Source organism: Chlamydomonas reinhardtii, chromosome 3, assembly GCF_000002595.2.
Source record: "Chlamydomonas reinhardtii strain CC-503 cw92 mt+ chromosome 3, whole genome shotgun sequence".
Lineage (NCBI taxonomy): Eukaryota > Viridiplantae > Chlorophyta > Chlorophyceae > Chlamydomonadales > Chlamydomonadaceae > Chlamydomonas > Chlamydomonas reinhardtii.
The window spans coordinates 2031809-2056410 of NC_057006.1; the positions used below are offsets into that span (position 1 = coordinate 2031809).

A 24602-nucleotide genomic window follows, 5' to 3' on the forward strand; every position below is an offset into this window, starting at 1 on the left:
TGAAGCCGCAGTTTACATTGTTGTGCAAGTTCGGCGCAAAGCGGTCACATCCTACCGAGTCACCCGAGTCACCCATTTCCAGATCTGCCATGTGGACCAAGCGGGAACGCCCTTAGTCGGCACGTACTAGGGCCAGTACGCCTCCGACAGACGCAACACCCTTTCTTGATCCACGCTGGGCTATTGAGATCGTATCCATAACATTTGCTTGCAAAACTTCATTACCAAATAATGCGCACGTCACACGGTACGCTTGACTCCCACAGTCCCACCTGCTTGCGTGCTTTGCACCAAAAGATGTAACAAGCTTGACTAGCTGGCGCATGCTCATCAGGTGCACGTGTTTATTGGGTCTTCAGGGGTAAGCTCCGCGGACCTCACAAATGAAGCCGGGCAAGGAGGTCCCGCACCAGATTGGCTGCCAGTCGCAGTAGCCGGTCCTGCAATGCATGGCGTAGCAGGTCTGCGGCAGCTGCAGGGACACCTTGAAGGCGAGCGGGTTCTCGTCGGCGCGTGTGCCGTCCTGCCAGAAGGAGTCGGACAGGGACGTCTGGAAGTACAGGCCAATCCACAAGCGCAGGTTGCCGATGCTGTCCAGCTCGCCAGGCGAAAACTGTGACGGGCATGTGTGGCATGTGCGGGAAGCGCGCATGTCAGAATTTGCGCGCGGGAAGATGCAGTCCGCACGTTCATAGCCGTGACGGTAAAAGGGACGGCTGGCGCCTGATCGCCGCCCCTCAACACCACACAGCGCTGCCTGAGCGCTACACGCTTACGGTGGTGTTGGTAGTGTAGACGTCGTACACCTTGTTGACGAGCATGCGGAACTCGGCTTCGTTGTTGGGTGTGACCAGCCGGCCATTGATCTTTGTGCACAAGTAGTCTGTGTGACCAAACAGGCGGAAGACGGGGCGCGATGCAAAGCTTGAGAGACACGCTTGTGATTGCCCTCCTAAGTACTACTGTAGTGAAATGCAATCCACCCGCTCCGTGCGACCTTCCCTTGTCCCTCGTGGCTTACTGGAGTAAAAGTAGGGCTGGCCGGGAGGGGCTGGCTTGAAGAGGGCGTAGGAGGAGTTGAAGGCCGAGTCCTGCCAAGTCAGCTTGACCAGGCTCGTGTCTGCACAACCGCAAGCGCCAAGGTGTAGGGGACGGCAGTGAGAATGAACCAAGATGTTGTACGTTTCACGTAAACTTGGACTAACCAGCGCCGAACTCGACCACCACAGATGCAATACAGCCACGGCATAGCACAGCTGGGCAGTACCACCCGGTGCGCACCGTATTTGCAGATGAAGTTGCCGCGAGTAACGTTGACGCAGCCCTCCGCCGGCGGCAGCACGGCGCTCCATTTGCAGCTGTTGTCGGCGCGGCAGCTCATTGTGTAGCAGAGGCCGTCCTGGTACGTGTCAATGCCGCCCAAGAACTGCAGGTGCATGCGAGTGAGCACGCGGGCGTGCAGGTTGCTGTCATTCGCCCACGATGCGGCAAGTTCGGTTCGGGACCGTGGGCTGAGCATGTGCGGTCACCTATCCAATGCAGGTTCTACTTTACCCGTCAGACCCAAGGCCGGCCCGCACTTCCAGGCTTCCGCACTCATAAAAGAAATACCTCCGTTCCCACTGAACGGCCAACCCCACCAGCTGTCCACAGCCACTCGCCCCGCCTTTCCAAACTCTCGCTTCCTTCCGCCCACCCCCAACTCTGATTCATGCGTCAGACACGTGACACGCCACACGCACCAGCGAGGGCAGGTACGTCAGCCCGCTGCCGTCCGTCCAGAATGTGTTGGCGATTAGATTGGTGCGCAGCCCGATCCACAGATCCAGATTCGCGGTGCTGCCTGGATCCATCATTTTGTTGTACAGCCCCAGCTCGGCAATCTTAGCGATGACCGCCGAGTTCTCCTCGAAGCTGGTGAGAGACACAAGGTTGCCGCCGCGGCTGTTGCAGTGCGCCTCAGCCTGAGGGTTCGGAGGCGGTGGCGGTGGCATAATTCGAAAGGCATCTGAGGATGAGCCTAGCATGCTTCGCAGCGCGAGTGACATGGGCACCCTTTGCGCTCCGCACTGCTCCACTCCGCTGCAGAAGTCTGTGCGAGTTCGGCCGAGACCCTCATCGGCGCCCCTGCCCAGCCGCACGTTTCGCCCCCAAACTTGATGTCAACCTCTCCAATTTGAGCCCCGCTTTCCACAGCGTCAAGCCCTAATATCAGGCGAGGCCTGGCGAGGTTTTGCCCGCACCCCCGTCCGCTTAGGAGTACGGCAGAGCCCCGGAATCTATGTCCTTGCGCGTCCGCTTGGCATGCAGGTCTGTACCCTGTGAAGCTTAGGTGACCTGGTGACTAGCTGGGCTTGGTTGGACGGCCAAAGCCCCTTGTCTCGCGTTGTGCCCCCACATGCGAACACACCTTGGAGTGTCCTAGCGCCCGGGCTCTTGCTATGGTGAAAGCGCTACGTTTGATTTCTGTTGGATGCGGGCGGCGTGGGCAGGGTGCGTGTGTGGGGGCAACATGCGACAATGGACAAGGCGAAGTTCGGTCAAGGGCTTTTGGATGGCCCTGCGCCTTCTGGGCCATATGCATATATGCATATAGATTGTGGAAAGTGGGGCGGGCGGGTTCGGAGGTGCGCATAGGGGGTCGGAATGGGGGCTCCGGATGTGGGGGTCGGTTCGAGCTGGTGAGCTTAAGTGCGGCGAGGGGCCGTAGCGAGGCGTTACTGGACCCGCGTTTACTTAAACATGGCGCGCACTATACTTGTCCTTAATTAACCATTAGCTTACCAAGTCTGGAAGCTATTGCGCTTTGTTTCGCTGCCTTGCTCGCTGCGTAGTTGCCACAAACGGGCTTGGGGTCGAGGAGGTGCGAAATCCCGAACTCGCACAGACTTCTGCAGCGGAGTGAAGGGAGGCGCAGCTTCGCAGTTAGGGCTGCGCTTGGCCTCCCCGCGGCCTCACGACATACAGAAGGTCAAAGTGAACGCGACGGAGCACAGCGGCCGGGCTCAGGAGCGTCCTACGAGGAGTCGGCATCAGCGGCATTTCGAATCTGGCCTCTCCGCGCTCGCACCTGGAGCGTCGCCGTAACCCGCTGCTGAGCGCGCTGGGTTTAGCTATATCATAGGTGTATTGGGCTCTCAGGCACCTGCGAAAATCGTGCCGGTGAGAAGCTTCGGCTTGCGCAGGCACGGCGTGCCTCCCGAACCCAGCTTGGTCCCGCGCCCACCACCTCCCTTTCCCCTCGCACCCCGCATCCGCCCCTCCCCACACTGCTGCCATCCGTCGATTCCATCATGTGTTGTGGCAATCATCACCTCCTCAAAGCCCGCTTCATTTGCCCCTCCTCCTCGCCACGCACTGTCAACCTGGCCGCCTCAACGGTCGTCCTCTTCAGTGCAGCCGTGCAGTACAACTCGCTGCTGGCCGCCAGTGGCCAGGAGGATGCGTTGCCTCCACGCGCTCCTTCAGGGCACGGCCTGCAGCTGCAGATTAGTGCGCGCTAAGCTCACTAGTCTTCTTGTTCTTGATTGTAGCCTGGGCTTGCAGCACACAGTTGCGAGCCATTAGACAGACACGGCGGCGCTCAGACTCCCGCACCGCCACGGCCTCGGGGAGGCTTGGGGTTGCCCTTGGGTTTCGTGCCGGTGCTGGGCGTGCTGGGGTCGGGCTCCATGGATCCGGCCTGCACGTGTCGAACCCGAGTTCAAATCCCGTCAGGCTGTCGCCCCCTTCACTCCGCTGCAGAAGTCTGTGCGAGTTCGGCCGAGACCCTCATCGGCGCCCCTGCCCAGCCGCACGTTTCGCCCCCAAACTTGATGTCAACCTCTCCAATTTGAGCCCCGCTTTCCACAGCGTCAAGCCCTAATATCAGGCGAGGCCTGGCGAGGTTTTGCCCGCACCCCCGTCCGCTTAGGAGTACGGCAGAGCCCCGGAATCTATGTCCTTGCGCGTCCGCTTGGCATGCAGGTCTGTACCCTGTGAAGCTTAGGTGACCTGGTGACTAGCTGGGCTTGGTTGGACGGCCAAAGCCCCTTGTCTCGCGTTGTGCCCCCACATGCGAACACACCTTGGAGTGTCCTAGCGCCCGGGCTCTTGCTATGGTGAAAGCGCTACGTTTGATTTCTGTTGGATGCGGGCGGCGTGGGCAGGGTGCGTGTGTGGGGGCAACATGCGACAATGGACAAGGCGAAGTTCGGTCAAGGGCTTTTGGATGGCCCTGCGCCTTCTGGGCCATATGCATATATGCATATAGATTGTGGAAAGTGGGGCGGGCGGGTTCGGAGGTGCGCATAGGGGGTCGGAATGGGGGCTCCGGATGTGGGGGTCGGTTCGAGCTGGTGAGCTTAAGTGCGGCGAGGGGCCGTAGCGAGGCGTTACTGGACCCGCGTTTACTTAAACATGGCGCGCACTATACTTGTCCTTAATTAACCATTAGCTTACCAAGTCTGGAAGCTATTGCGCTTTGTTTCGCTGCCTTGCTCGCTGCGTAGTTGCCACAAACGGGCTTGGGGTCGAGGAGGTGCGAAATCCCGAACTCGCACAGACTTCTGCAGCGGAGTGCTCCGCCCGCTGCGGCCTCCGTTACAGCCGTACTCACGTCAGGAAAATTCAGTCGCTTCTGCAGGAATTCATATGTATAGTTGCCCATCGTGAACTGGGCAAATGACCCCGTGCCTGCAGGCGCGGGCGCACACACGACACCCACTTAATGACACGACGCAGCGGCGGCATAACACTCGCATACGTCGGAATGAGCCAAAGTAATCAGCAAGACGGTGGTTGTGAGCATTCTTGTCAGTATGGAATTGGGTGGCGCGCCCGCAAGCCTTACTCGCAATTGGCCTGGGGGGCCGAGGCGGTGGAGGCGGCGGCGGAGGGGGCTGGGGAGAGATGTACGGGGGCGAGGGCGGCGGCGCGGGCGGAGAAGGAGGGGGGGAGGGCCGGGCGTCCGGGGGCGGCCTGGATGATTGGACAGAAACAACAGAGGCCATGTCAAATAGGCTTGCGTGTGTGTATATGTGTGTGTGTATGTGTATGTGTGTGTGTATGTGTGTGACACGACAACAATTGGACGAAGATCGGCATATCCAACCCCAGTGAACAACTGCGTACGGACTCGCCCAGAATCTGCCGCGCCTTCATCAATCCCTGCTTAGGCAACAAGTATACTTACGGGTTTGGGGGCGGCGGAGACGGCGGCGGCGGATCAGGCGGGGGCGGGTTGGGTGGTGGCGGTGAGGGGGGAGGCGGACCAGGCGGCGGAGGAGACGGCGGCGGGGGCGACGGGGGAGGGGGCGAGGGGGGCGGCGAGGTCGACGCGGGTGGCGGTGGGGGTGAAGGGGGCTGTAGGGTGCTTGATGTAGGGGGCGGCGGAGAGGCGTCCACCTCGCCTACAGGCGGAGGAGGGCACTTGCCACGACGGCACAGCCCGAGTCCTGCGCCAACCGGGGGCGGCGGGGAAGCCTTCTCCGCTGGAGGTGGCGGCGATGCCGTCTGCGGCTCGCCGCCCTCCGCAGGGGGCGGTGGGCACTTGCCGCGGCGGCACAGCCCCAGGCTGTTGCCGGGGGGCGGCGGTTTCTTCTTCTTGCCTCCAGCGGGGGGCGGGGGCGACGCCACCTGAATTTGGATTGGAGGGGGATCAGTTGGTACGGCAGGAAACGCCCCTCGTGTACCATAGCAAACATGAATGGCCAAACGTGGCTGGCCTAGCGTTTATTATGCCAGATGCTCGATTGAAGCCGCGTCGCTGGCTGCGCCCGAAGTGGTGTGTTGTGTACAGTTGTATGCACGCTTGGGACCGCTGCCGCTTCCACACTGCCTCCCTTCCATACACTGCCTCCTTTCCACAGCTGGCGCCGTCAGACCCGTCTGGCTGCGTCTCCAGGGCCCCATACCGGCCGTTTTGCTCCCAGCATAAGCTGCGTTCATGGCTGCGTGTCCAAGCCATACACCTGCATACAGGATCCCTTCCCCCGCCCCAGCCCTCACCGGGTCCTCCGAACCGCCCTCCGTCGGGGGCGGCGGGCACTTGCCCCGTCTGCAAATGCCCAGGCTCAAAGGCGAGGGCGGCGGTGACTTCTTTCTCTGTGCCAGGGCTGGCCCCACACATACCGCCAGCAGAAGCAGCGCGACCGCGGCTGCCAGCGAGGGATGCCTCGCCATGGCTCTCCGACTGCGCAAAGCTAGTGGCGGAACTCAGTAGTGGTGCTCAATATGCCATAAAAAGCGGTTTCTGGGCGATCGAGACTAAATGACTCGACGTGTGAGTGGGCGAAAGGTTGATGGCCGAGCGCTGTCGGCAGCACAATAAATAACGCCGTGCCTTAAATACAAGAAACAGCTTCAACACAGACTATTGTGTATGAGGATGTCAATGCAAGCGTGGCTGGCGCAAGGGGTTATTGATGATGGCTCCCTTGCAGAACGAGGCGAAACGATGAAGACACGGGCATAAGGGCAATAACCTGTTGTTGTTAATTAATTTTCATGGCCGTGACGGCCCGACGGTTCAAACAAGTGAGTTTTGCCAGGGCTGTGGCGGGCGCCCGGACTGTGCCAGCTGCCTCAGCGTGCCAAGCCTCCTCGTAGCTTACCGCGCCGTCTAAGATTGGTCACAAAGTTTGCATTCCATTCTATCTCACCGCCGCAGTCCTGCACGCGCGGTCTGAATCCCTCCGCGCGCATACGGCCCCGCACTGCGCCCATGCTCAGTGATCCCGAGCCCCCCACGGCTCACCCAGGCACGCTATTGACGAGTGTTGCGAAACTAATGCGTATGTAGACCAGAGCGGAACTCTAACGCAGTACTCATGGTGCCCGCCCACTACGCAGGGGGCCTCATGCAGCTTGCACACCGCCCTTGCAACATCTACGCCATACACGCGCACATCTACGCGCTTCCGCCGCCGTCTGATTCTGGCTCCTGGCCGATCGCGCGCCCCATGCGCACACTAACGCACATCCGCTCTCAGTCCGTCACGAAGCCGCCCATCCACCACCCACCATCCACAAAAATTTCCAACCCAAATTACACAAGCCACACATGCTCTCCTCGAACCATCCTGGAATGGCGACAACTACCACCCCACACCCTCACACGCTCTAAAGCCAGGCCTTGAGCTGGTTGTAGAGGAGCGTGGCCTCCCGCGGCGCCGACACCTTGCCGGTGAGGATGTCGCCGGGGCTCACGTGCTGGCCGTAGCAGTTGGCGATGTCCTCCACGTCCGGCTCGACGGACGTGCCCTGCATCGATACGTCCACCATCATACCCCTGCGCAGGTGGGAGGTGGGGTGGAGATAGGGTCAGGGGACTGGGTTACAAGCGCGCAGATGTGGAACGGCATAAGTGCGTGACCAGGCGGAGGCAATGGTGCGAGATGCTGTCAGTTGGTGCGTGTAGGGGGCGGCTGCGCCATGGCCGCACGAGTCTCACGTGCAGCGGCGCGCGACCCATTGAGGTTCAAGTGGCTTTGAGGCAAGTCGACGCACATACCCACTTTGAGAGCGTGTAGATGCGGGTCTTGGCGCCGCTGGCCGCGTCCGTCTGCGCGGTCTGCGTGTTCACCGCCGCGTTCTTGTCCACCTTGTCGCCCATGCTCACGCCGAAGTCCAGACCAATCTTCATGGCACGTTTATCCTGTGAGCACCAACATGCACGGGCGTTGGGTCATGTCCCCGGACATGCGATGAACGGCATGAGGCCTGGGTGCCGGCACCATCCACAGTGCCACTTGGAACGGTCCCCAAATCTATACCGCAGCCATGAACACCACGGGCTAGGAAAAGCTGCCTGGTGAGCAAGAGACAGCTATCGCCATCGTAAGGCGAGCGGCGCAACCCAAATCAGTCGGCTGTTCTACTCGGCAACGAACGCCCGCAGCCCCACGCGGCAGGAGCACCAGCCCCATCCCGGAGCCTCCCATCTTCGCCGCACCTTCAGAAACGCCTGGATGTCGTTGTCAGTGGCCAGGCTAATGAGCGTGTGCTGCTCGGTGTAGCCCATGACTGCACCCACGCTGAAGCCGTCAACCTTGATGGGCAGCGGCGCCGACCTGCATCCGTACACACCCGGCGGTCATGCAGCTGTGCCCGGTGGTTGGATGCTACGACCTAGTGCCGCCTGGACTTAGCTTCTATGCACCCCAGGTACTGCATGTTGTGCAGGATTTGAGATCTTTGCAGGCAACGCTGCCCCCTAAGAACAGCAGCTGGTGGCCCGGTCCTGCACGCATGTAGCTGCAAATGCCTCCACACATTAGCTCACCATCCGGAGGGGCTGTTTGGAAGGCGGGCAATGACCAGCCCGTATCCTTGAGTGACTGACACGCCAAAGCCGACCTGCGACATAGTATCGGGGGGCCTGTCAAAAAGTGGCACGACCGGTGGTAGGTCGGCGCTGTGGGTGTTGCCACCTGGCACCGTGCAGCGCTAACCCACCTTGTTGGTGAGCATAGTCAGCAGGCCCCTGCAGTTCTTGATGGCATCCACGGGCAGCTTGTTCTGCGCCTCCATGTTCTTCAGCGTGTCCACCGCATCCAGAATCGAGATGAGCAGCGGGTTCTTCTTGGCGTCCAGCATACTAACGCGTTGCTTGTCGCCATACTGCGTACGGGCAAAAGGGCAAACGGGTCTGGGTTCAACACTCTGCGCTGAGGCAGGTTCTGATGCCTGCGCTGACCAGTCCGAGCTGCGGAAATTGTGGGATATTGAATTAGCCACACCTGCTTGTTAATTTCATCTTCCAGATGCAGCGACATTCTGACCGCGGTGTTGCTGTGGAAGAAATCAGAAGCCGGTCTCAGTGCAAGTCACGTACTGTATGCAAAGTACTTGTTATCAACGAATTGATGTGATAGCTAGTTTCGAGAGAGGTTGGGGCCTTTACGGAACTGGCGATAGGTGTAATGGGAGGATGGTGCCTGCAGCTGAGAGAGCTGACGTCCCCCCTCCAGTCCCGCAGCTCCAGACCCGACCGTCTTGGTCCGTTGAGCAGGCGACCGGTAGTCCACATTCGGCATCTGCTACTGAGGGCGAGATTCGGCTTTGGTTTCGCGCCATGTTCGGCGTGCCCGTGGCGTGCCGAACTCGAGACGCATCGGCCCCAGTGCACCGGTGAGGCCCTTCCTTCCCTACTACAGTTGTTGCAGCTGACATCTACATCACTCTAGTCGGAGTGATGTCAGCTGCTAGATATGACACGTGAAGCACGACCAGCGGGCCGATACGTGAGACGGTTCGTGGTTCAACAAAACAAAAGATAGGGATAGATGCCCCAACGTTCGTTGGTACCGCACGGAGGCGCGCCCCCTGGTACCGCAAGACCAAGCACTGCGCGTACCGTAGTCCTGTGAGAGTATGACCGGAGGAGGACCGAGAGAACAATATGAGCATCAGACCGTTCCGCCATGTACCCATCACTCAGACCAGTTCACGCCCACCATGCCCAACATGGGCCTGGCGTAACTAGATTTCAGCATAACCAAGTACAATTTGTGCTCCTACAGCACCTTGACACATGCCATTGCCTAATACCTCCATTCCTGCTTGCCTATGTATCTGCATGCCAGTCAACTTGCCGTTAAGCTCGGACACTGCCGACCCTCGAGCCCGAGACAGGACACCCTTGCGGCGCCCTCACGTAATGAACTTGTCCACCCACACAGTAACAACCAGCCTAACGTTGAGCACGTTATCTAGGTGTACAATCCACACTGACGCATGTTTTGCAGGCCAGGCGCGCGGCGCGGAACCACAGTCCATCGTCATGCACGTGCGCCTCCCCCGCCGCCATGCCCCTCACCCGAAGGCACAACCCCCAGTCCCCTGGCCCCCGGCCCCTGCCTGTGACTCCTCCCACACTTACGCCCGCCATTCCAATGCATCTCCCACACTGCATTTATTCTTGCCGGCCCCTCCCAAGCCCTCCTGTTCATCAGCTCTTGTTGAAGGTGCCGTTCGCCAGGCGCTCATGCATGCGGTCTAACGTCTCGCGCAGCATCTGCGCGAACTCCACCTGCATCTCCTCCATCTTGTGCTGGTATTGCAGGATCTGCGGTTCGGCAGCCGGGCGCCCACATGATTAGTCATTGGGACACGTGAGCTTTCCATAGACTTGGACTTGGACATGGGCGGCCATGCACATTCCCTGATTCTTTGGTTTGCACAACCTGCGAACCATGCTTCCCCCACCCCAGCCGCCCGCGCGTACCTCCGTGTCACTGCTCTTCTTATTCTGCTCCTTCTCCTGCTGCAGCTTCACAATTTCTGCGTCCCGCTCGTCGATGACCTTTTTTAGTTGGCGGTTCTCCGCCTCCAGGTCTGACACTTTCTTCAGCAGCTGCTCTTGCATGCCCTTGTATTGCCGCATCATGTCCGCGGTGATATCCAACGTGTCCTCCTTCTGCTGCTCAATGGCTGTTTGGAAGGCGTCCATGCGTTCCCGCCACATGCGCTCGCTGCGCCGCGCCTCCAAAGCCTGCAGGGTAGGTAGGGAGGCGCGGTCAAGGGCGGTCCAGCGTGCCCTGCAACTTAGTCGGGGACGCGTGCTTGCCCCCGCAATACCCAACCTCCTTTTGATGGTAGCTCCTTACCTCATGGCTCCTGAGCTCCAGTAAATGTTGCAAGGACAGGATTTCTGTCTCCGCTCGCGCCAGGTTTTCCTTCTCAGACAGTTTTGCTGCCTTTGCAGCGTCGGCTTTCTTCGGAGCCATTTATATTGCTCGTATATGCAGCAATTAGTATAAGGATTCGCAGAGGACGCACAGCGAGGTAAACCGTGGAAATGCCAAACTTGTTCAGCTGCTGCGAGAGGTCTTCGCCGCGACTCGGTAGCTTATACTGTAGTATGCATACGGTAAAGTGCTTACTGGTGACAAGGAAGGCGACTAATACAAGACGGATGGCCCATTCTCCGATCGTCTTTGCTCGGCGTGCTAAGCACGCCGTTACGCGACGCTTCGCTATTGGTTTGGACTTTATCTATCAAGTATCTTTTACCAACCTGTTTGTGACGACACGCGTCTTGCGAATCACTCGGAACGGAAGCCCAGCCGACTCACCGCACTGATCTACGGCATTTTGCCGATGCTTTCATCGTTCACCTACAAGTCTCAACACCTATCGTAACTGAGTATTGGCAAAGGCGTGCTATTGGGCGTCAATCAGCATTATGACGTTGGGACGCAGCCGAGCGAGCGCGCTGCTGCAGCGCGCTGCACGCTGTGTGGAGCAAGGACTCTTACCAGAAGCAGCGACCAGCGCTTGCACCACCAGCGGGCGACCATGGGGCCCCAGCCCTGCGGCAGACGGCCCAAGCACGTCAGCGCAGCTGTCGTCGTGCGGGTGTGCAGCACACGAGCGCAGCCTTCGCTCGCTCAGCCCTCTGGGCGCTTCCACCTCTGCCCCAGCCCCCCTGTCCTCTTCCATACCGCCCTTCTTCAGCCGCGGATTCGCCACCTCTTCTGCCGCGGCGCGCAGCGCCGCCTTCCACCCCTCGCATCCCCAGTTCGCCGCCGCCCAGTCCCAGCAGGCCGCGCCGGATGACGGTGCCACGCTGGGGGCTCGCGGCCAGTTGCTGGACTCTCTGGCGGCGTGCCTGGGTCTGCAGCACCTGGATGCGCTGCTGGCGAGGGAGGAGCACAAGGCGCTGTTCGATGAGATGTGGGTCGGGCAGGCTGAGGGCGAGGGGGCGAGTGGGGTGTGTGGGGCGAGGGGCGGCGAGTGAGGCGAGGGGGCTGGTGGCAGCGGTTGTGAAAGGCGGGCGAGGCGGTGACAAGCGCTGGGCGTGAATCTTGAGAAGAGGTTGTACGCGCATGGTTAGCTTGGCCTGCCATGGGTGTGGGCGATGGCGTGACGGCGAGCACGACACAAGTCACAGACAGTGGACCGCAATGCGTGCCGCCGTTCTGCTGCTCGCCGCCACTTGCGCAGGCTGCTGCTCCAGGCTCTGGATGTCGCGTTCCGGCTGTGCAGCAGTAGCGCCGCCATCACGCCGCAGCTCAGATCCCTCGAGCCCCAGGACGCGTACCTGGCGCCCTCGTCCCAACAGCAGCAGCAACAGCAGCAGCAGTACGCAATGAAGTCGGGCGCGGACGCGGCGAGCGACGTGCTGACGCGGCTGAGTGAGGTGTTCATCCAGCTGCTGTCCACACCGGGCGGGCTGAGTCCGGAGGGCGCCGTGAAGGCGCTGCGCACACTGGCCATGCTGCGGTTCAACCCCGCAGGCGACTATGCAGGACTGCAGGTGGGCGGGGTTGTGGGCCGGGGTGGGACAGGTTGGGATGGGGCGGGTTGAGGAATGGCCGGGTGCGGCAGATGGAGGCAGTACTGTAGACGAGTGTGCTGTATGCACGGGTGCCGTGTCCGTGCCACAGTGTCGTTGCATGTTAGGAGGGGCGATAGGAGCACCCCCACAATGCGCCCTTGGTGGGGCTTAGAGAGGTTGCTTGCATCTCGTCTAACGCGCGCTACAGTGCGCTGTTGTGTTGGTCCGGCGCGTCTGTAGGTCTGGGTGGTCCAGCACCTGTTCCCTTGTGTGCGCAAACCCCCGCCCCTCCCGTCATCCTGCTGCGCCGCCCAGTATGCACTTTGCCTACCGCTTTCCACCCACCGCCTCAACAGACCGTGTCAGCCTACTATCGCGACGTAGTGTTGCCGGCACTGAACCCCGACCCCGCCTCCGGCTGCCCGCCCGAGCTGGCGGTGCGGGCGCCGCAGCTGCTGGCCAATCTGTACTTTGCCTTCGCGCGCCTGTTCGACTTGGCGGCCAGGTGGGGCGCAGCGGAGGAAGGCGGCAGTGGGCTGTGGATTGGGCGGCAAATGAAGAGCAGTAGGAGGGCGGATAGGGGGCACGGAGGAAAGCGGCAGTGTGCGCTACTGGGAGTGGGAGTAGGGAGTAAGGGTTTTTAGCACGATGGCTGGGAATGCCGGTGTGCGTCACCGGATGGCAGTCCAACATCCGCTCAAGTGATTGCGTGTGTACGTGTGTTTGCATGCGGTGGCGCAGGCGGGAGCGCGAGCTCCAAGCGCAGCTGCAGGCCGCGGCGCTGGCGGAGGAGGAGGCCGCGGCGCGGCGTGAGGACGACGAGGAGGCGAGTGGCAGCGGCAGCAGCGGTGGCGGTCTGCCGCCCTGGCAGCGTGTGCCCATGCAGCAGCAGCAGCTGCCGGAGGCGCTGCTGGGCGGCCCCGGCACGGTGGTTGGGGACCGGCAGTTGTACGAGCAGATCAGCCACCTGCTGCACGGCCCCGGCAACCCCCTGCAGCTGCTGCCCAGCAAGTGAGTTCCCGGCAGGGGGGCGGCGTGGCTGCCGCACAGTGCTTCTTGGCGCTGCCACTTTGGGACGCGGGCGCACTTGTCCTCTCTGCCCATTCATTGTGCTTGGCCGTTTCCGGGGGGCCTCTAAGCCCACGCTCGAGCGCTGGGCACCGAACACTCCATTCATGTCGATGACCTGAACACTCTTAAAGCAGTGTCGTGGCTTACCCAAGTCGTCCCAGCCAATGACTCGCACACCGGCTTTCTGCAACTGCACGTGTGTGCGCAGGTCTCTGGGCGCGCTGGCTACGGCCATGTCCACCTCCCGCTTCATGTACTACCCGCTGGCCATGTCCATCGCGCACGCGGTGGTGCTGCGGCTGCAGACCGCGGCGCCGGCGGTGGGGCCGCCGGGGGCGCTGGACATGGGCAGTGTGGGGCTGCAGGACCGCGCGGACGCCATCGTGAGTGTGACCGACATTTATGTGTATGCCGCTCCGCGGTCATCGGGATAGGCAGGATGGTGTTGATGCCTTCGCCTGGGCGCCACTGCCGCTGACGCTGACGCTGCCGACGCAATCCTCCTGTACACCTATAAACTTATCAATGACTGACGCACACCACCACCACCACCACCACCGCCACCACCACCCCCGGCGCCTCCGCCCGTCCCACCCACCCCACCCCACCCCCAGCCCGCCTCCACGCTGTCCAACATCCTGTCCTGCCTCACCAAGAGCGGCTTCGAGGCGGAGGCGCTGTGCGACGCCGCAGCCAACTGGATGTCGCGGCACATGGGCCGCCCGGGCGCCTCGGGACACGCGCTGGTGGCGCCGCACCACATCGTGGACGTGGCGGCGGCGTTCGCGCGCGTCAAGTATGAGAACTTCGTGAGTAGGAATGGTGCCGCTGGGTGGGTTTGTGACACGCATTGGGCGCCTGTTGTGGAGTGTGTGGTATCGGTACGGGTTACGGGTATTGGGGATAGATGACAGGGTATAGTGATGAAGTGGTTGTTCACGGTCTTGGGATGCTGAATCTGCAGTAGGCGTCATCCACAGATTGTGTCGAGGACACGGGGACGAAGTCTTGTGCTCTTGTCTGTAAGCCCGCAAGTCAAGAGTGGCACCATGACTCAATTACGCGTCTTGCTCCCATCCATCACCTACCCCTGCAGGACTTTCTGGAGCGCGCGGCGGACGCCCTGACGCCCAAGCTGCCGCAGTCGTCGCCCAACGCCGTGTCCCTCATGGTGTGGGCGGTGGGCAACAGCAAGGTAGGACGGGGTTGCGCACGGCGTGAACGGGCGCTGTAGCAGCATACCGTATTCTATACTGATGCGGCACGACGGCATGAGCTCGGCACTGCAGGATGGGCACGCTATCAGCGATGGGCATCTGAGGCAGAAAGCCCATGCCACGCAGTCTCAAACACTGAGCTCTTCCTCCATGCTCTCCCGCTTTTTATGATTCAACAAAACACCAGGCCGGCCGCTCGCCCCGCTTCGAGCCGCTGCTGAGCGCCCTAGCCCAGCGCCTGGTGGCCATGCACCGCAACAGCCGCCTCAGCACGCTGCCGGCTACAGCCATGGACACCGGCAGTAGCACGGATGGCGGCTTTGGCAGTGGCGGCGGCGGCGGCGCCGGCGGCGGTGGGGCGCAGGTGGTGCCGCGTCACCTTGCTACAGCCGTGTTTGCGATGGGCCGGCTGGGGCTGCTACAGCCGCTGCTGATGGACTGTGTGGCCGGGGATGTGGTGGCGCGGCCGGACAGGTGCGTGGGTGTCGTTGTCGCCGCGGCCGCAGTTGCACAGGGCAGAGGCGGTTCGCGCGGGCAGTGCGTCAGGGGTGTTGTCATCCAGACATCCTGGTTTACCCGTGTCGCGCCCGTGTCGCTTGACCACCCTCATGGTGATATTGTGGGGTGTTTTCACTGGGCTCGGGCGATACCCACCCTCCCGACGGCTTCTGGCTAAAGCTCCCCACTGGCACCCTGCCCTTGCCCCGGCCTGCTCGCCACAATGCCGCACCCCGCACGCAGCTACACCTCGCGGCAGCTGGCCAACGTGCTGCGCGCCTTCACGCTGCTGGACTGCTACCGGCCCGACATGTTCGAGGTGGCGGCGGGCGTGCTGCGGGCCCGGCTGGCGGCGCAGGCGGCGCAGGCGCAGGCGGCGGGGCTGCTGACGGGCTCGGCGGAGCTGCAGGTAGGCACGGGGAGAGGAGAGGAAGGAGGAAAGAGGAGGATGGGTATGGTGTGTGGGTATGGATGGCTGGATGCAGGACAGGGTTACGGAGTGCGCGAGCTTACGGGCATGGCTTCCGGGGCGTGCTTCGGAGCGTCATTGAAACCTGTCGTGATGCAACATGGTGCTAACCTGTTGTTTTGTAGCTTAAAGAAACCTTGCGCCCCCCTGCTGCGGCCGCCCCCGTTGCCGCAGGTGCCGTTGCCGCTGTTGTTCACGCCGCAGAACTATGCCGACATCGCCTGGAGCGTGGCGCTGGCGGGGCACGCGCCGCAGGTGTGCATGCATGTGTGTGTGCGGGTGTGCGAGTGGATGGAGGGGGTGCGGGCGTGGGTGCGGGCGGCACGCGCATGTGGAGCATCTGAGCAGGCTGGTCAGGGCCGTGACAGATCATTCGCTTGCTGGACGCCTTTCACAGGCGCCGGAGCTGATGCAAATCCTAGCAGACAGGTGGGCGGCCGCGGGCCACACGTGGGGATGGATTGCGGCTGTGTACTCTAGTACTTTGCAGCCGGGCCCGGTACAGGTTTGCAACATAGTCTGACGTGTCATGACGCCGGGCTCTGCCAGGTAGCCCTGCCGAGTGTACCATCACCTCGCACACAACCCGCTCCCCACCCACCGGGCCGCGCACACGCCGCACATGCGTGCCGCAGGGTGACGGAGGTGGCGCCGCGCCTGGGCAAGGCGTGTCTGGTGCGGGCGGCGCAGGCGTTCGCGGTGGCGGGCATCACGCAGCCGCAGGTGTACGAGGCAATCACCGAGGTGTGCGGGCCACTGGATGGGGGGGGGCAAAGGCAGGGGCCGGAGGGGGTTGTGTGGCCTTCATGGCTGCCTGCTCTGCCCACGCCAGCGAAATACGCAGGTCTCACACCCCGACCCCCACCACAGTCCCTGTCACTGCCCATTCTAATCCGCCCGCTTCCTGCCTCCTGTTGTGCCGCCTCCGCAGTCTGCCCGGCCGCTGCTGGCGGACCTGGGCCCCGCCTACCTGGCCACGCTGGTGGACGCAGTGGCGGAGGTGGCGGTGCCGGTCAGCGAGCCCTTCTGGCTGGTGGGTGATGCAGGGAGACAGTGCTAGGGCGATAGGCGGGGTTTGGGAAGATGGTTGGAAGAGCAGTACAGGGTGCACTAGGGCAAGCCGGCTAGGGCTCCTACGTGTTCAGGAGTGGGAGGGCGGGTTGGGGAGGTGACTGCAGGCCTGTATAGTAGGAAGGGGTTGCACAAAGACGCCTTCCGGCGCCGTCTCTCTTTATGCTGTAATGGACCGTATCACACGTACCCACATGTCTGTTCCCCCTCCCTCGCCCCCCCTCCCCCCGCCCCCAGGCCTGCATGCAGGCTGCCGCTGCCAAGGTGGACCACCTGCAGCGCCCCCGCGCCGACATGCAGTCCGCCGCCGCCCGCCTGCTGCGAGCCTTCCGCCGCCACCCCGCCACCGCCGCTTTCGCCTCGACGCGCGAGCACTATGTCATGCCGCAGCTGGAGCAGGTGCTGGTGCAGCCGGCCGCGTACTGAGAGCACACCCACACGCGCACATGCTGCTACTGAGCTTAAGAGCTGGTGCGCTGTGCGCTGATGTGCGCTATGGTGCGGCTTGCGTGGTTGGCTTCGGTGCTGCAGTGGTGTGGTGCAGCTTAGGCGGCTGGTGGGCGTTGTTATTGCTTAATAATAGCGGACTATATGGTCGAATGGTGAATGGTTTATGGGTGCTGAGGCAGCCTGAGCCCACCGCAGCAGCGGACTGCTGTTAAGGCACGGGCAGTACGGCTCGGGCGGTACAAATCCGCGACATGCGTCGTCCGGGGGCATGACACCACGAGCATTCGAACGCGTGCACGGCCACACATGCATGCGAGTGAATGTTCGGAGCGCTGTGGCATTACCTCCAGGGGTTACCTGGTTGCCTGCTTTGCTCACCTCCCCTGCTTATCAGCGCAAATTCCGTCATGGAATCTCCGCTCGGCAAATACAGTATCCACGGTCACACATGCAACCCGCGCCTACAGACCTGATACATCAGATCCCAACTCCCCGCACAGCATCCTCCTCCAGTCAAACCACACCGAGGTGCCGAGAGGTGCCTTGAGAGGGACTCGGTACCGTACTCCACCTGACTCCACCTCCTGACATGTGAAGTTTCTCGGGTCGAGCAGCATTCCCGCTGCGCTCCCATCTGCGAGCTATTCCAGCGGCACAGGCCGCAGCGCCAGCAGCAGCACTGCATCCCGCTCCAGCCTCAGCTGCGGCACTGCCGCCCCCTGCCCCGCCCCCTGCCCCTGCCCCTCCCCGCCGCCAGCCCCTGCGCCTGCTGCGCCTGCCTCGGCCTGCTGCCTCAGCCCCGCCTCGCACTGCGCCCTGAAGGCCTGCAGCGGGTCGGGCTGGCCCGGGTTGGCCCGCAGGTAGGCGCGGTAGGCGGACCAGGAGCTGATGTAGCCGGCCTGCGTGCGGGGGGGGGGCAGCAGCAGCGGTGGCGAGAGGGACAACACGATGGGGGGAAAGGGTTGGAGGGGATGGAAGGGTGGGAGGGGGCCGGGAGAACGCAAACGCGTGGCGTGAGGTTCGGCGGGAAGGGGAAAGCCCAAACGTGGGGCCCGTGCAAGCACACGGCTGCGATGTGGCATGGAAGGCGCCGCCGATACGTACGGGCGGTGGAAGCCGAGATGAAACATGGCACCAGGTGTCCAACAGCACCTCCCTCCAACTCCTCCCACCCACCAGCTCGTCCAGGCTTATGTCGCTGGGCATGGCCGCACGCAGCCGCACAACCTGGCCGAAATGCTCCGGACCGGGCTCGATGCCTGCAGCCGCACATTGCACATATTCATGGGGCATGGCTGCCAGGCGAACAGGTGCTCTGTTCCGCACTGAATCTGACCGGCCCACACGGACCGCATGCACCGAGCTGCAGGCCCCACGCACGCCTGCACGCACCCAGGAACACCCAGGCACACGCACACCCACACATACACATACACATACACATACACATACACATACACATACACATACACATACACATACACATACACATACACATACACACATACACACATACACACATACACATACAGGTGCTCATACACATACACATACACACACACGCGTGCTCACCCACGTACTCCGCCTCCACTATCTTCCTCCCCTCCGCCCAGTAGGGCCCCAGGGTGCCGCTGTGCAGCTGCCCGTACAGCGCCTGGGCCCCGGGGAAGCCGCACAGGCGCCCGAAGCCGTACGTGAAGGCTGCCAGCGCGCCTGCGTGGCGGGGAGAGCGGCAGCAAAGGAGGTGGCGGCGGCGGTGATGAAGGCGGCAGCGGCGGCGGCGGAGCAGGAGGAGCAGGAGGAGGGGCAGGGCGTGGCAAGAGGCAGCGGTGTGTGTAGGCTATTGAGGGAGGTGGTGCAAGTAACAGCTTGTCGAGACGGCGTGTGTGCTCCATGCAACCATGCTTGATGCATGGAGCGCCCGGCATGTCCTCACCCGTGGGCTTGAGGATGCGGCGGCACTCGCGGTAGAACTCGTCAAAGCGGAACCTGCGCAGGGCGATATGTGGAGAGGGTGCACACGCACACGCCGTGCCAGTTGGTGGCCCGGCGCCATGTTGGCCCCACCGTGGCGCAGTGGCAGCCACGACAAGTGCCACTGCGTTCAATGGCCAGGTCCCCCCATGCCCCATGTTGGGAATTATTGAACTACCCACCGCACACCCGTCGCCCTCCCCCTCCTCCCCCTCCCCCTCCTCCTCCCCCCTCCCCCTCCCCCTCCTCCTCCTCCTCCTGCTCCTCCTCCTCCTCCTCCTGCTCCTCCTCCTCCTCCTCCTCCGCAACCTCCTCCATTCCAGCCCTCGCTGCCGCCCCCCTCCCGGCCCTGCCGCCCCCGCACGCACCAGTGCAGCGCCTGCCCCACCGTCACCAGGTCCAGGCTGCCCGCGGCCAGGCCGGTGGCGTGTGCGTCGCCCAGCTGCACAGCCACCCGCGCCCGCAGCGGCGCCGGCAGCTCCTGGACACAACGCCACGCGGGTGCGGCAGGCGGATGGACAACTAAAGGTTACACAAACTACAGACCGCCCTTATCCGCATCCACGACTGAGTATTATGCAATAGTGAGAATAGCCCCCACCACCGGTTGCAACTGATAGCTGCCGTCAGCTCCCGCCCCAGTCCCAACCTCGCCCCTGCCGGCCCCGCACAGGGCCCCGCACCGTACCCCACCTGCAGCTGCGCGGGGCTGACATCCAGAGCCACGCAGCGGCCAAAGTGCTCCGGCATGGGCCCCAGGGCCTGGCCGCTGCCGGTGGCCACGTCAGCAACCGCCAGGTCGGGGAAGGGCGGGCCGGGGGTGGGGTGGCGGCCTGGGAAGGCGTGTGTGTACAGCAGGTCATACAGCTGTGGGGGGTAGTGAGGCCGGTGCGCCGCATAGCGGCTGGTCTGGTCGGCGTCTAGGAAGAGTGTGCGCGGGTCTGCTTGGGAATGGTCGGCTGGAGGGTCGGCGGCAGCGGAGGAGGCGGAGGCAGCGGCGGTGCTGGGGGCGGAGGTGGGGGCGGAGGCGGAGGTGGGCATGGCGTAGGCGCGTCCGGTGGAGGCAGTGCAGCTCGCGTGGGCCCTAGCGACGCCTGTGAACAGGTGCCTGCGGCGTTGGCAACGGGGGAAACAGTGATAAGGTGCGTGAATGGTGCGGTGATACACCACACGGGTTGACGTGGGCAAGAGCAATGCTGGGAGCGCGCTGGGAAAGAGGAGCGCCGGCAAGTGCTGTGCAAGCGGCAGGGGGAACCTGGGTGTTGCGCCCTCACCGTGCCAGCGCCTGCGATTTAGATGGCACTGCTCGCACACCGCTCAGACCGCCGAAGAACCTCGCGGCAATTGCCAAGCAAAGCGGCATTCAGGACTTGGGCAGATGTTGCACCGATTATATGTGTATATGTCACCCGGTCGCCGCGCAGGAAAATGGGCCATTTCCGGGAAATTGCCGAATTATCCATGCAAGGTCGCCCGCTGATGTCCCGTCGCATCGGTCGCCTGTAATTAGCCAACGTATGCGTAATGCAGTAGCTTAGGTTGTCAGAGAGTTGTCGCAGTTCACAGGCGGATGCATGGATGCGTCGCCGCGGAGCTCCGGATAGCCCGGGGCGGGTTGGCCTGCGTGCAGCAATGCGAAACGCGTACAAAAATGTAGGCGCTGCGGCTATGCAGGCGGTGGGATTCTCGGCGGGCACAGCGGTGCCGGATGCCGCAGGGGCGGGCGGTCCCAGCGCAGTGAGAAGCAGCAGTGTTGGTGTCTGGAATGTTCCCCGTTGGAAGCGCTTGTCTGTACTGCTACAAGCACGTACCATGACTTGCTTACACGGAAATGTTCACGCAGGCATGCGTGGCTACCCCTGGCCTGATAACTCTGCTGTCGGCGTTGCCGTCTCCCAGCTGCGGTGCCCGAGGATGTGGCCGCAGCCCTAGCGACCCTGTCTAGGAAGCGCGGTCGAGGCCGGCCGTCAGCAGCTGACAGCCAGCAGCGAAACCGCGCGCTACATATGCTTCTTAATTTTGACTTCGTAGGCGCTGTCGTAGCTGGGCATGATGAGCAGCTGGGCGCTGGAGGTGCCATCAACTCCCGTTACCACCGTGACGACCGCGCTCCCGTCCCACACGCTTGACTCCTCCATCCACCGTCTCCACCAACATGACCCCCGTGAATCCCGCCTTGGGCTGCATCTGGGTCAGGGGCGTGCTGTTGATGACGAGGCGCGCGTCATCAATCAGCAGGTGCGGGAACTCCTCGGCAGCGGCGCCCGGTGACAGAACGCGAGGACGGTCCAGGCAGCAGTCCACACCGAGGCAGGTGTCGGACGTGCCCGCTGGCTTCCACGACATGACCTCCTCTGCTGCTAGTAGCGCAAATGGGCGCACAAGCAGGATGTACTGCCACGTTTCAAGTCTTCGCGGTTTGCAAAGTGCTGCACCTGGTACACCATGACCTGCATGTTGAGCAGCGCGAGCAGGGCACGTTAAACCGGTTCTCGGTGTTAAGTCTCTGTTAACACTCGAATAGTCCTGAGTTCATCATGGACGCTTCATGAACAAAGCAACAAATCTGGCGACCGCATTAGACCCTCGCGTTCTCAGCCGGCTCACCGTGTAGAAGGTCTCGGGGTCATCCTCGAACTCGACGATCAGGTGAACGGCCTCACGTTGCTTGTTCTGGAGGGCACAGCCCGATGACCTCCGGCTCATAGTCCACAGCCTCCACGATGCGGCCGAGAAGCTTAACATTAACGGTCTGGCCCTCGCCAGGGCGTAGCGACAGATTCGCGGAACGCAGGCCACGGAGAACAGCACAGGAAGAAGTCATGGTTGGAGCTTCTTGCGGCTTCAAATTGAAATGAGCACGCTGTTTTACTAAAGAATAGCCTTCAGTTTGCGCAAGAAAGCTACCGTAGAAGCGTTGCCCCATGCGCTCAGATAAATCGACATTTATCCGGTGCAATTTCAAGTTGATAAGATGCGCAAACGGTTCGGTGATGCACCACACGGGTTGAAGTGGGCGAGAGCAATGCTGGGAGCGTGCTGGGAAAGGGGAGCGCCGGCAAGTGCTGTGCAAGCGGCAGTTGGAACCTGGGTGTTGCGCCCTCACCGTGCCAGCGCCTGCGATTTAGATGGCACTGCTCGCAAACCGCTCAGACCGCCGAAGAACCTCGCGGCAGTTGCCAAGCAAAGCGGCATTCAGTGCTCGCCGGACTTGGGCAGATGTTGCATCGTATGGGAAGTGCGTGCGTATTTACTTACTTGAGCAACATTTGTGGACAAGCTTTAGTTCGGAGCAATCATTGCTAGCACGCGTGGCCTCATTGAAAGCACCGGGCAACTGCGAACTGCCTAATCCTCCTAAGTGCGTTGCTGCAGCCTTGAGCCAGTTTATAAGCATAAGCTGTCAAATGCTGCAAAAGCCATGTCACCACCTAGCCTCACGGCGTGGAGCCGGGGCGACTCGGCTTGCAATCGTCGCAGCTGCTGCGAAGACGGCGGGGAAGGGCTTCGGTAACAAGCCAGTGCAGCAGGAAGATGCCAGGAAGCCTGGGGGTGACAAACGGGTGCGTGGCTGGTAGGCTTGCGAGCCGGAAAAGCCCCGCAAATTCTGAGTCCGGGACACTTTACCGGAACGGCTAGCTTTGGCTAGCCTTTCCTCGCGCAAGGCCTTGCAGCTGTGACAAAATCCGAAGTCATGCCTCGGATCTGCAGGATAGCACAAAGAATTCGCCTGCTTGCTTGCGTGCTTGCAGGTGGCACGAGACGCCGCCTCCGGAGCTTCGAAGGCGCGCCCGGTGCGGCCCGAGGAGGCCGCCCGCGGCAAGCTAGATTACGTGCAGGTGGGTCGTGCTGAGGAAGGCGGGGACAAAGCCCATGTGGGAGCCTGTGGGAGTGCGGGGGTAAGGGCTCGGGCCAACGGGCCCGCAAGGTGGCCTTGGGTGGGGTTTGGGAAACAATGCCGGTCCTCATCAGCAGCACCTGTAGGAAATACCCGGCTGCCTGATATTGGACCTCTACATGTTAGTGTTACTAAAGTGCTCATGAATGCCTGTGAACACCTGTCTCCGGCGGTCCAGGTTGCGGACTGGGGCGACGGCAACCGGTCGAAGCTGGGCGAGCTGAAGATGGTCAGCCACGTGACTACCTATGAAGGGTCCGCGGCAGCGGCGGCCGCGGCGGCGGCGCTCGCAGGCGCAACTGCGGGACAAGGAGCAGCCGATCCGGCCGGCGGCGGCGGCGCCGGAGCGGCGGCGGGGGCGGGGGTGGACACGCGGCCCTTCCACACCCAGCTGGCGCACCAGCTGCAGATGGCCGAGGTGTGTTTGTGCACTGCCCAGTTGGGTGCTGCTGTGTACATGCTTATATGGACTGATAGAATGGTCGAAGCCTACCGGTCAGCGAGGCCCCTGGCCGGAGCTCCAAGCCCGCCTATGTACCCGGCCCGGTTTCTGCCTGCAGGCGCGCGGCGCGCTGGCGGTTGCGGGCCCGCCGCCGCCGCCTGTGTCTCAGTGGAGCTGGCGCGAAGGCCGCTACCGGCAGTACCTGTCAGACCTGGCGGAGGTGCATGCGGGTGCGTGGAGGCTGGGACTGGGAGGCGTGAGGCGCGTGTGTGGTTGTGTGCGTAGGCCGTAGGGAGTCTTATATGGGCACGCGTGAGGCAGAGCGATGAGGGTTCGGGTTGGGGCCGCGTCGTGGTGTGGCGGTGGTGGGCTACCAGCCATAGTGGACTGGCACATGGTGAAGGCGGCGCATGCAGGATAGCCCGCAGACACGCTGACACATGCCTCCCTGTGTGTCTGTGTGTGTAGCCCTGGAGTCGGCGGTGGAGGAGGCCACGGCCGCCGTCGCCAGCACAAGCGGGAGAGGAGGCGCAGGAGAGGGCAGCAGCGCGGCGGTGGAGGCGCTGCAGAGCCCGCACGCGGCTCTAGCGCATCTGCGGCCGGGCCGCCTGGGTCTGGAGCGCGCGGCCGCCCTACGCCGCGACCTGGCCGCGCTGATAGCTACTGCCCAGCAGGCGCCGGAGGCTGTAGCAGCTGCAGCTGCAGATCGGCCTGGGAGTGGCAGTAGCAGCGGCAGCAGCGGTGCGGGGGCATCACTGCCCAGCGCCGCGGCCGCTCACGGGAAGGGCAAGGCGGCGATGGAGGCAGCGGCAGGGGCGGGGACGGCGGTGGCGGTGGCGGCTGCGCCGCGGCCGTCCGGCCCCATGGCTCGCTCCTACGGCCAGCTGCTCAGCCGCCTGGGGCGAGTGGCGGCGGCCGGCGAGACGGAGCAGGTGCGGGGCTGTGGAGGCGCTGCAGCTGCAGGCACTGTGTGCGTGTGCACGGTATGTGGGAAGCGTCCTGGGTTGACGTGCCCGTGCTCTGTGGGCGCACCAGACGTACGGTACCCGCGTCGCGCCCACTGCCGCCCACGCTTGAGATCCTCACTCCGTGACCCACTCCCCCAACTGCCCCCCTGCCCTTGCCCCCCGCCGCACACAGGAGCGCCAGGCCGCGGCGCTGCGGCTGCTGGCGCACGCGGCGGTGCTGCACCTGGTGGGCCAGGCGGCGGGGACGGCGCTGGGCGCCACGGCCGCGGAGCGGTTGGGGCT

General features: G+C 62.8%; 8 protein-coding genes across 11 annotated transcripts in view; 2 read left to right on the top strand and 6 right to left on the bottom strand.

Annotated features, from left to right (window-relative positions):
- Positions 1-6347, bottom strand: CHLRE_03g156200v5 (uncharacterized protein). 3 transcript variants are annotated; one of them, XM_043060600.1, is made up of 11 exons: positions 5989-6347; positions 5174-5616; positions 4832-4959; positions 4598-4674; positions 3510-3534; positions 2411-2466; positions 1743-1964; positions 1282-1426; positions 1022-1120; positions 777-883; positions 1-613 (listed from the first exon to the last, which is right to left on the bottom strand). In XM_043060600.1, exons 1-11 carry the CDS (start codon positions 6160-6162, stop codon positions 356-358), a joined length of 1734 nt encoding a protein of 577 aa, XP_042925730.1. In that variant the 5' UTR covers positions 6163-6347; the 3' UTR covers positions 1-355. The 3 variants fall into 3 exon arrangements, with proteins under 3 accessions (XP_042925730.1, XP_042925729.1, XP_042925728.1); XM_043060599.1 differs by lacking the exon at positions 3510-3534 and adding an exon at positions 3598-3682; XM_043060601.1 differs by lacking the exons at positions 2411-2466; positions 3510-3534.
- A 113-nt stretch (positions 6348-6460) lies between these two features.
- CHLRE_03g156250v5 (uncharacterized protein) lies at positions 6461-8857 on the bottom strand. Its single transcript, XM_043060602.1, has 6 exons — positions 8721-8857; positions 8437-8601; positions 8264-8337; positions 7934-8051; positions 7497-7636; positions 6461-7270 (listed from the first exon to the last, which is right to left on the bottom strand). Exons 2-6 carry the CDS (start codon positions 8575-8577, stop codon positions 7102-7104), a joined length of 642 nt encoding a protein of 213 aa, XP_042925731.1. The 5' UTR covers positions 8578-8601; positions 8721-8857; the 3' UTR covers positions 6461-7101.
- Positions 8858-9224: 367 nt separating this feature from the next.
- Positions 9225-10847, bottom strand: CHLRE_03g156300v5 (uncharacterized protein). The gene is made up of 3 exons (XM_043060603.1): positions 10590-10847; positions 10208-10474; positions 9225-10048 (listed from the first exon to the last, which is right to left on the bottom strand). The coding sequence occupies exons 1-3, from the start codon at positions 10707-10709 to the stop codon at positions 9932-9934; spliced, it is 504 nt and encodes a 167-aa protein (XP_042925732.1). The 5' UTR covers positions 10710-10847; the 3' UTR covers positions 9225-9931.
- Positions 10848-10977: 130 nt separating this feature from the next.
- Positions 10978-17259, top strand: CHLRE_03g156350v5 (uncharacterized protein). The gene is made up of 14 exons (XM_043060604.1): positions 10978-11658; positions 11929-12241; positions 12619-12767; positions 13004-13273; positions 13542-13716; positions 13948-14142; positions 14430-14528; positions 14738-15024; positions 15292-15457; positions 15692-15772; positions 15915-15946; positions 16153-16261; positions 16449-16550; positions 16826-17259. The coding sequence occupies exons 1-14, from the start codon at positions 11168-11170 to the stop codon at positions 17012-17014; spliced, it is 2658 nt and encodes an 885-aa protein (XP_042925733.1). The 5' UTR covers positions 10978-11167; the 3' UTR covers positions 17015-17259.
- A 1-nt stretch (position 17260) lies between these two features.
- CHLRE_03g156400v5 (uncharacterized protein) lies at positions 17261-20547 on the bottom strand. Its single transcript, XM_043060605.1, has 7 exons — positions 20287-20547; positions 19706-20120; positions 19381-19493; positions 18975-19027; positions 18611-18751; positions 18215-18297; positions 17261-17937 (listed from the first exon to the last, which is right to left on the bottom strand). The coding sequence occupies exons 1-7, from the start codon at positions 20373-20375 to the stop codon at positions 17680-17682; spliced, it is 1152 nt and encodes a 383-aa protein (XP_042925734.1). The 5' UTR covers positions 20376-20547; the 3' UTR covers positions 17261-17679.
- A 64-nt stretch (positions 20548-20611) lies between these two features.
- Positions 20612-22207, bottom strand: CHLRE_03g156450v5 (uncharacterized protein). The gene is made up of 4 exons (XM_043060606.1): positions 22119-22207; positions 21620-21764; positions 20824-21462; positions 20612-20632 (listed from the first exon to the last, which is right to left on the bottom strand). The coding sequence occupies exons 2-3, from the start codon at positions 21755-21757 to the stop codon at positions 21373-21375; spliced, it is 228 nt and encodes a 75-aa protein (XP_042925735.1). The 5' UTR covers positions 21758-21764; positions 22119-22207; the 3' UTR covers positions 20612-20632; positions 20824-21372.
- Positions 20612-22207, bottom strand: CHLRE_03g156476v5 (uncharacterized protein). Its single transcript, XM_043060607.1, has 3 exons — positions 21620-22207; positions 20824-21462; positions 20612-20632 (listed from the first exon to the last, which is right to left on the bottom strand). The coding sequence occupies exon 1, from the start codon at positions 21834-21836 to the stop codon at positions 21672-21674; it is 165 nt and encodes a 54-aa protein (XP_042925736.1). The 5' UTR covers positions 21837-22207; the 3' UTR covers positions 20612-20632; positions 20824-21462; positions 21620-21671.
- A 100-nt stretch (positions 22208-22307) lies between these two features.
- Positions 22308-24602, top strand: part of CHLRE_03g156500v5 (uncharacterized protein) — a 2762-nt gene continuing 467 nt past the window's right edge. Inside the window, exons 1-6 of one of the 2 annotated variants that reach the window (XM_043060608.1) lie at positions 22308-22575; positions 22765-22851; positions 23089-23328; positions 23471-23582; positions 23821-24335; positions 24493-24602. The exon at positions 24493-24602 is cut by the window's right edge and continues 46 nt beyond it. In XM_043060608.1, the coding sequence (XP_042925737.1) occupies positions 22420-22575; positions 22765-22851; positions 23089-23328; positions 23471-23582; positions 23821-24335; positions 24493-24602 (1220 nt within the window). In that variant the 5' untranslated portion in view covers positions 22308-22419. The remainder of the gene's footprint in view (positions 22576-22764; positions 22852-23088; positions 23329-23470; positions 23583-23820; positions 24336-24492) is intronic. The other variant, XM_043060609.1, reaches the window with a different exon arrangement.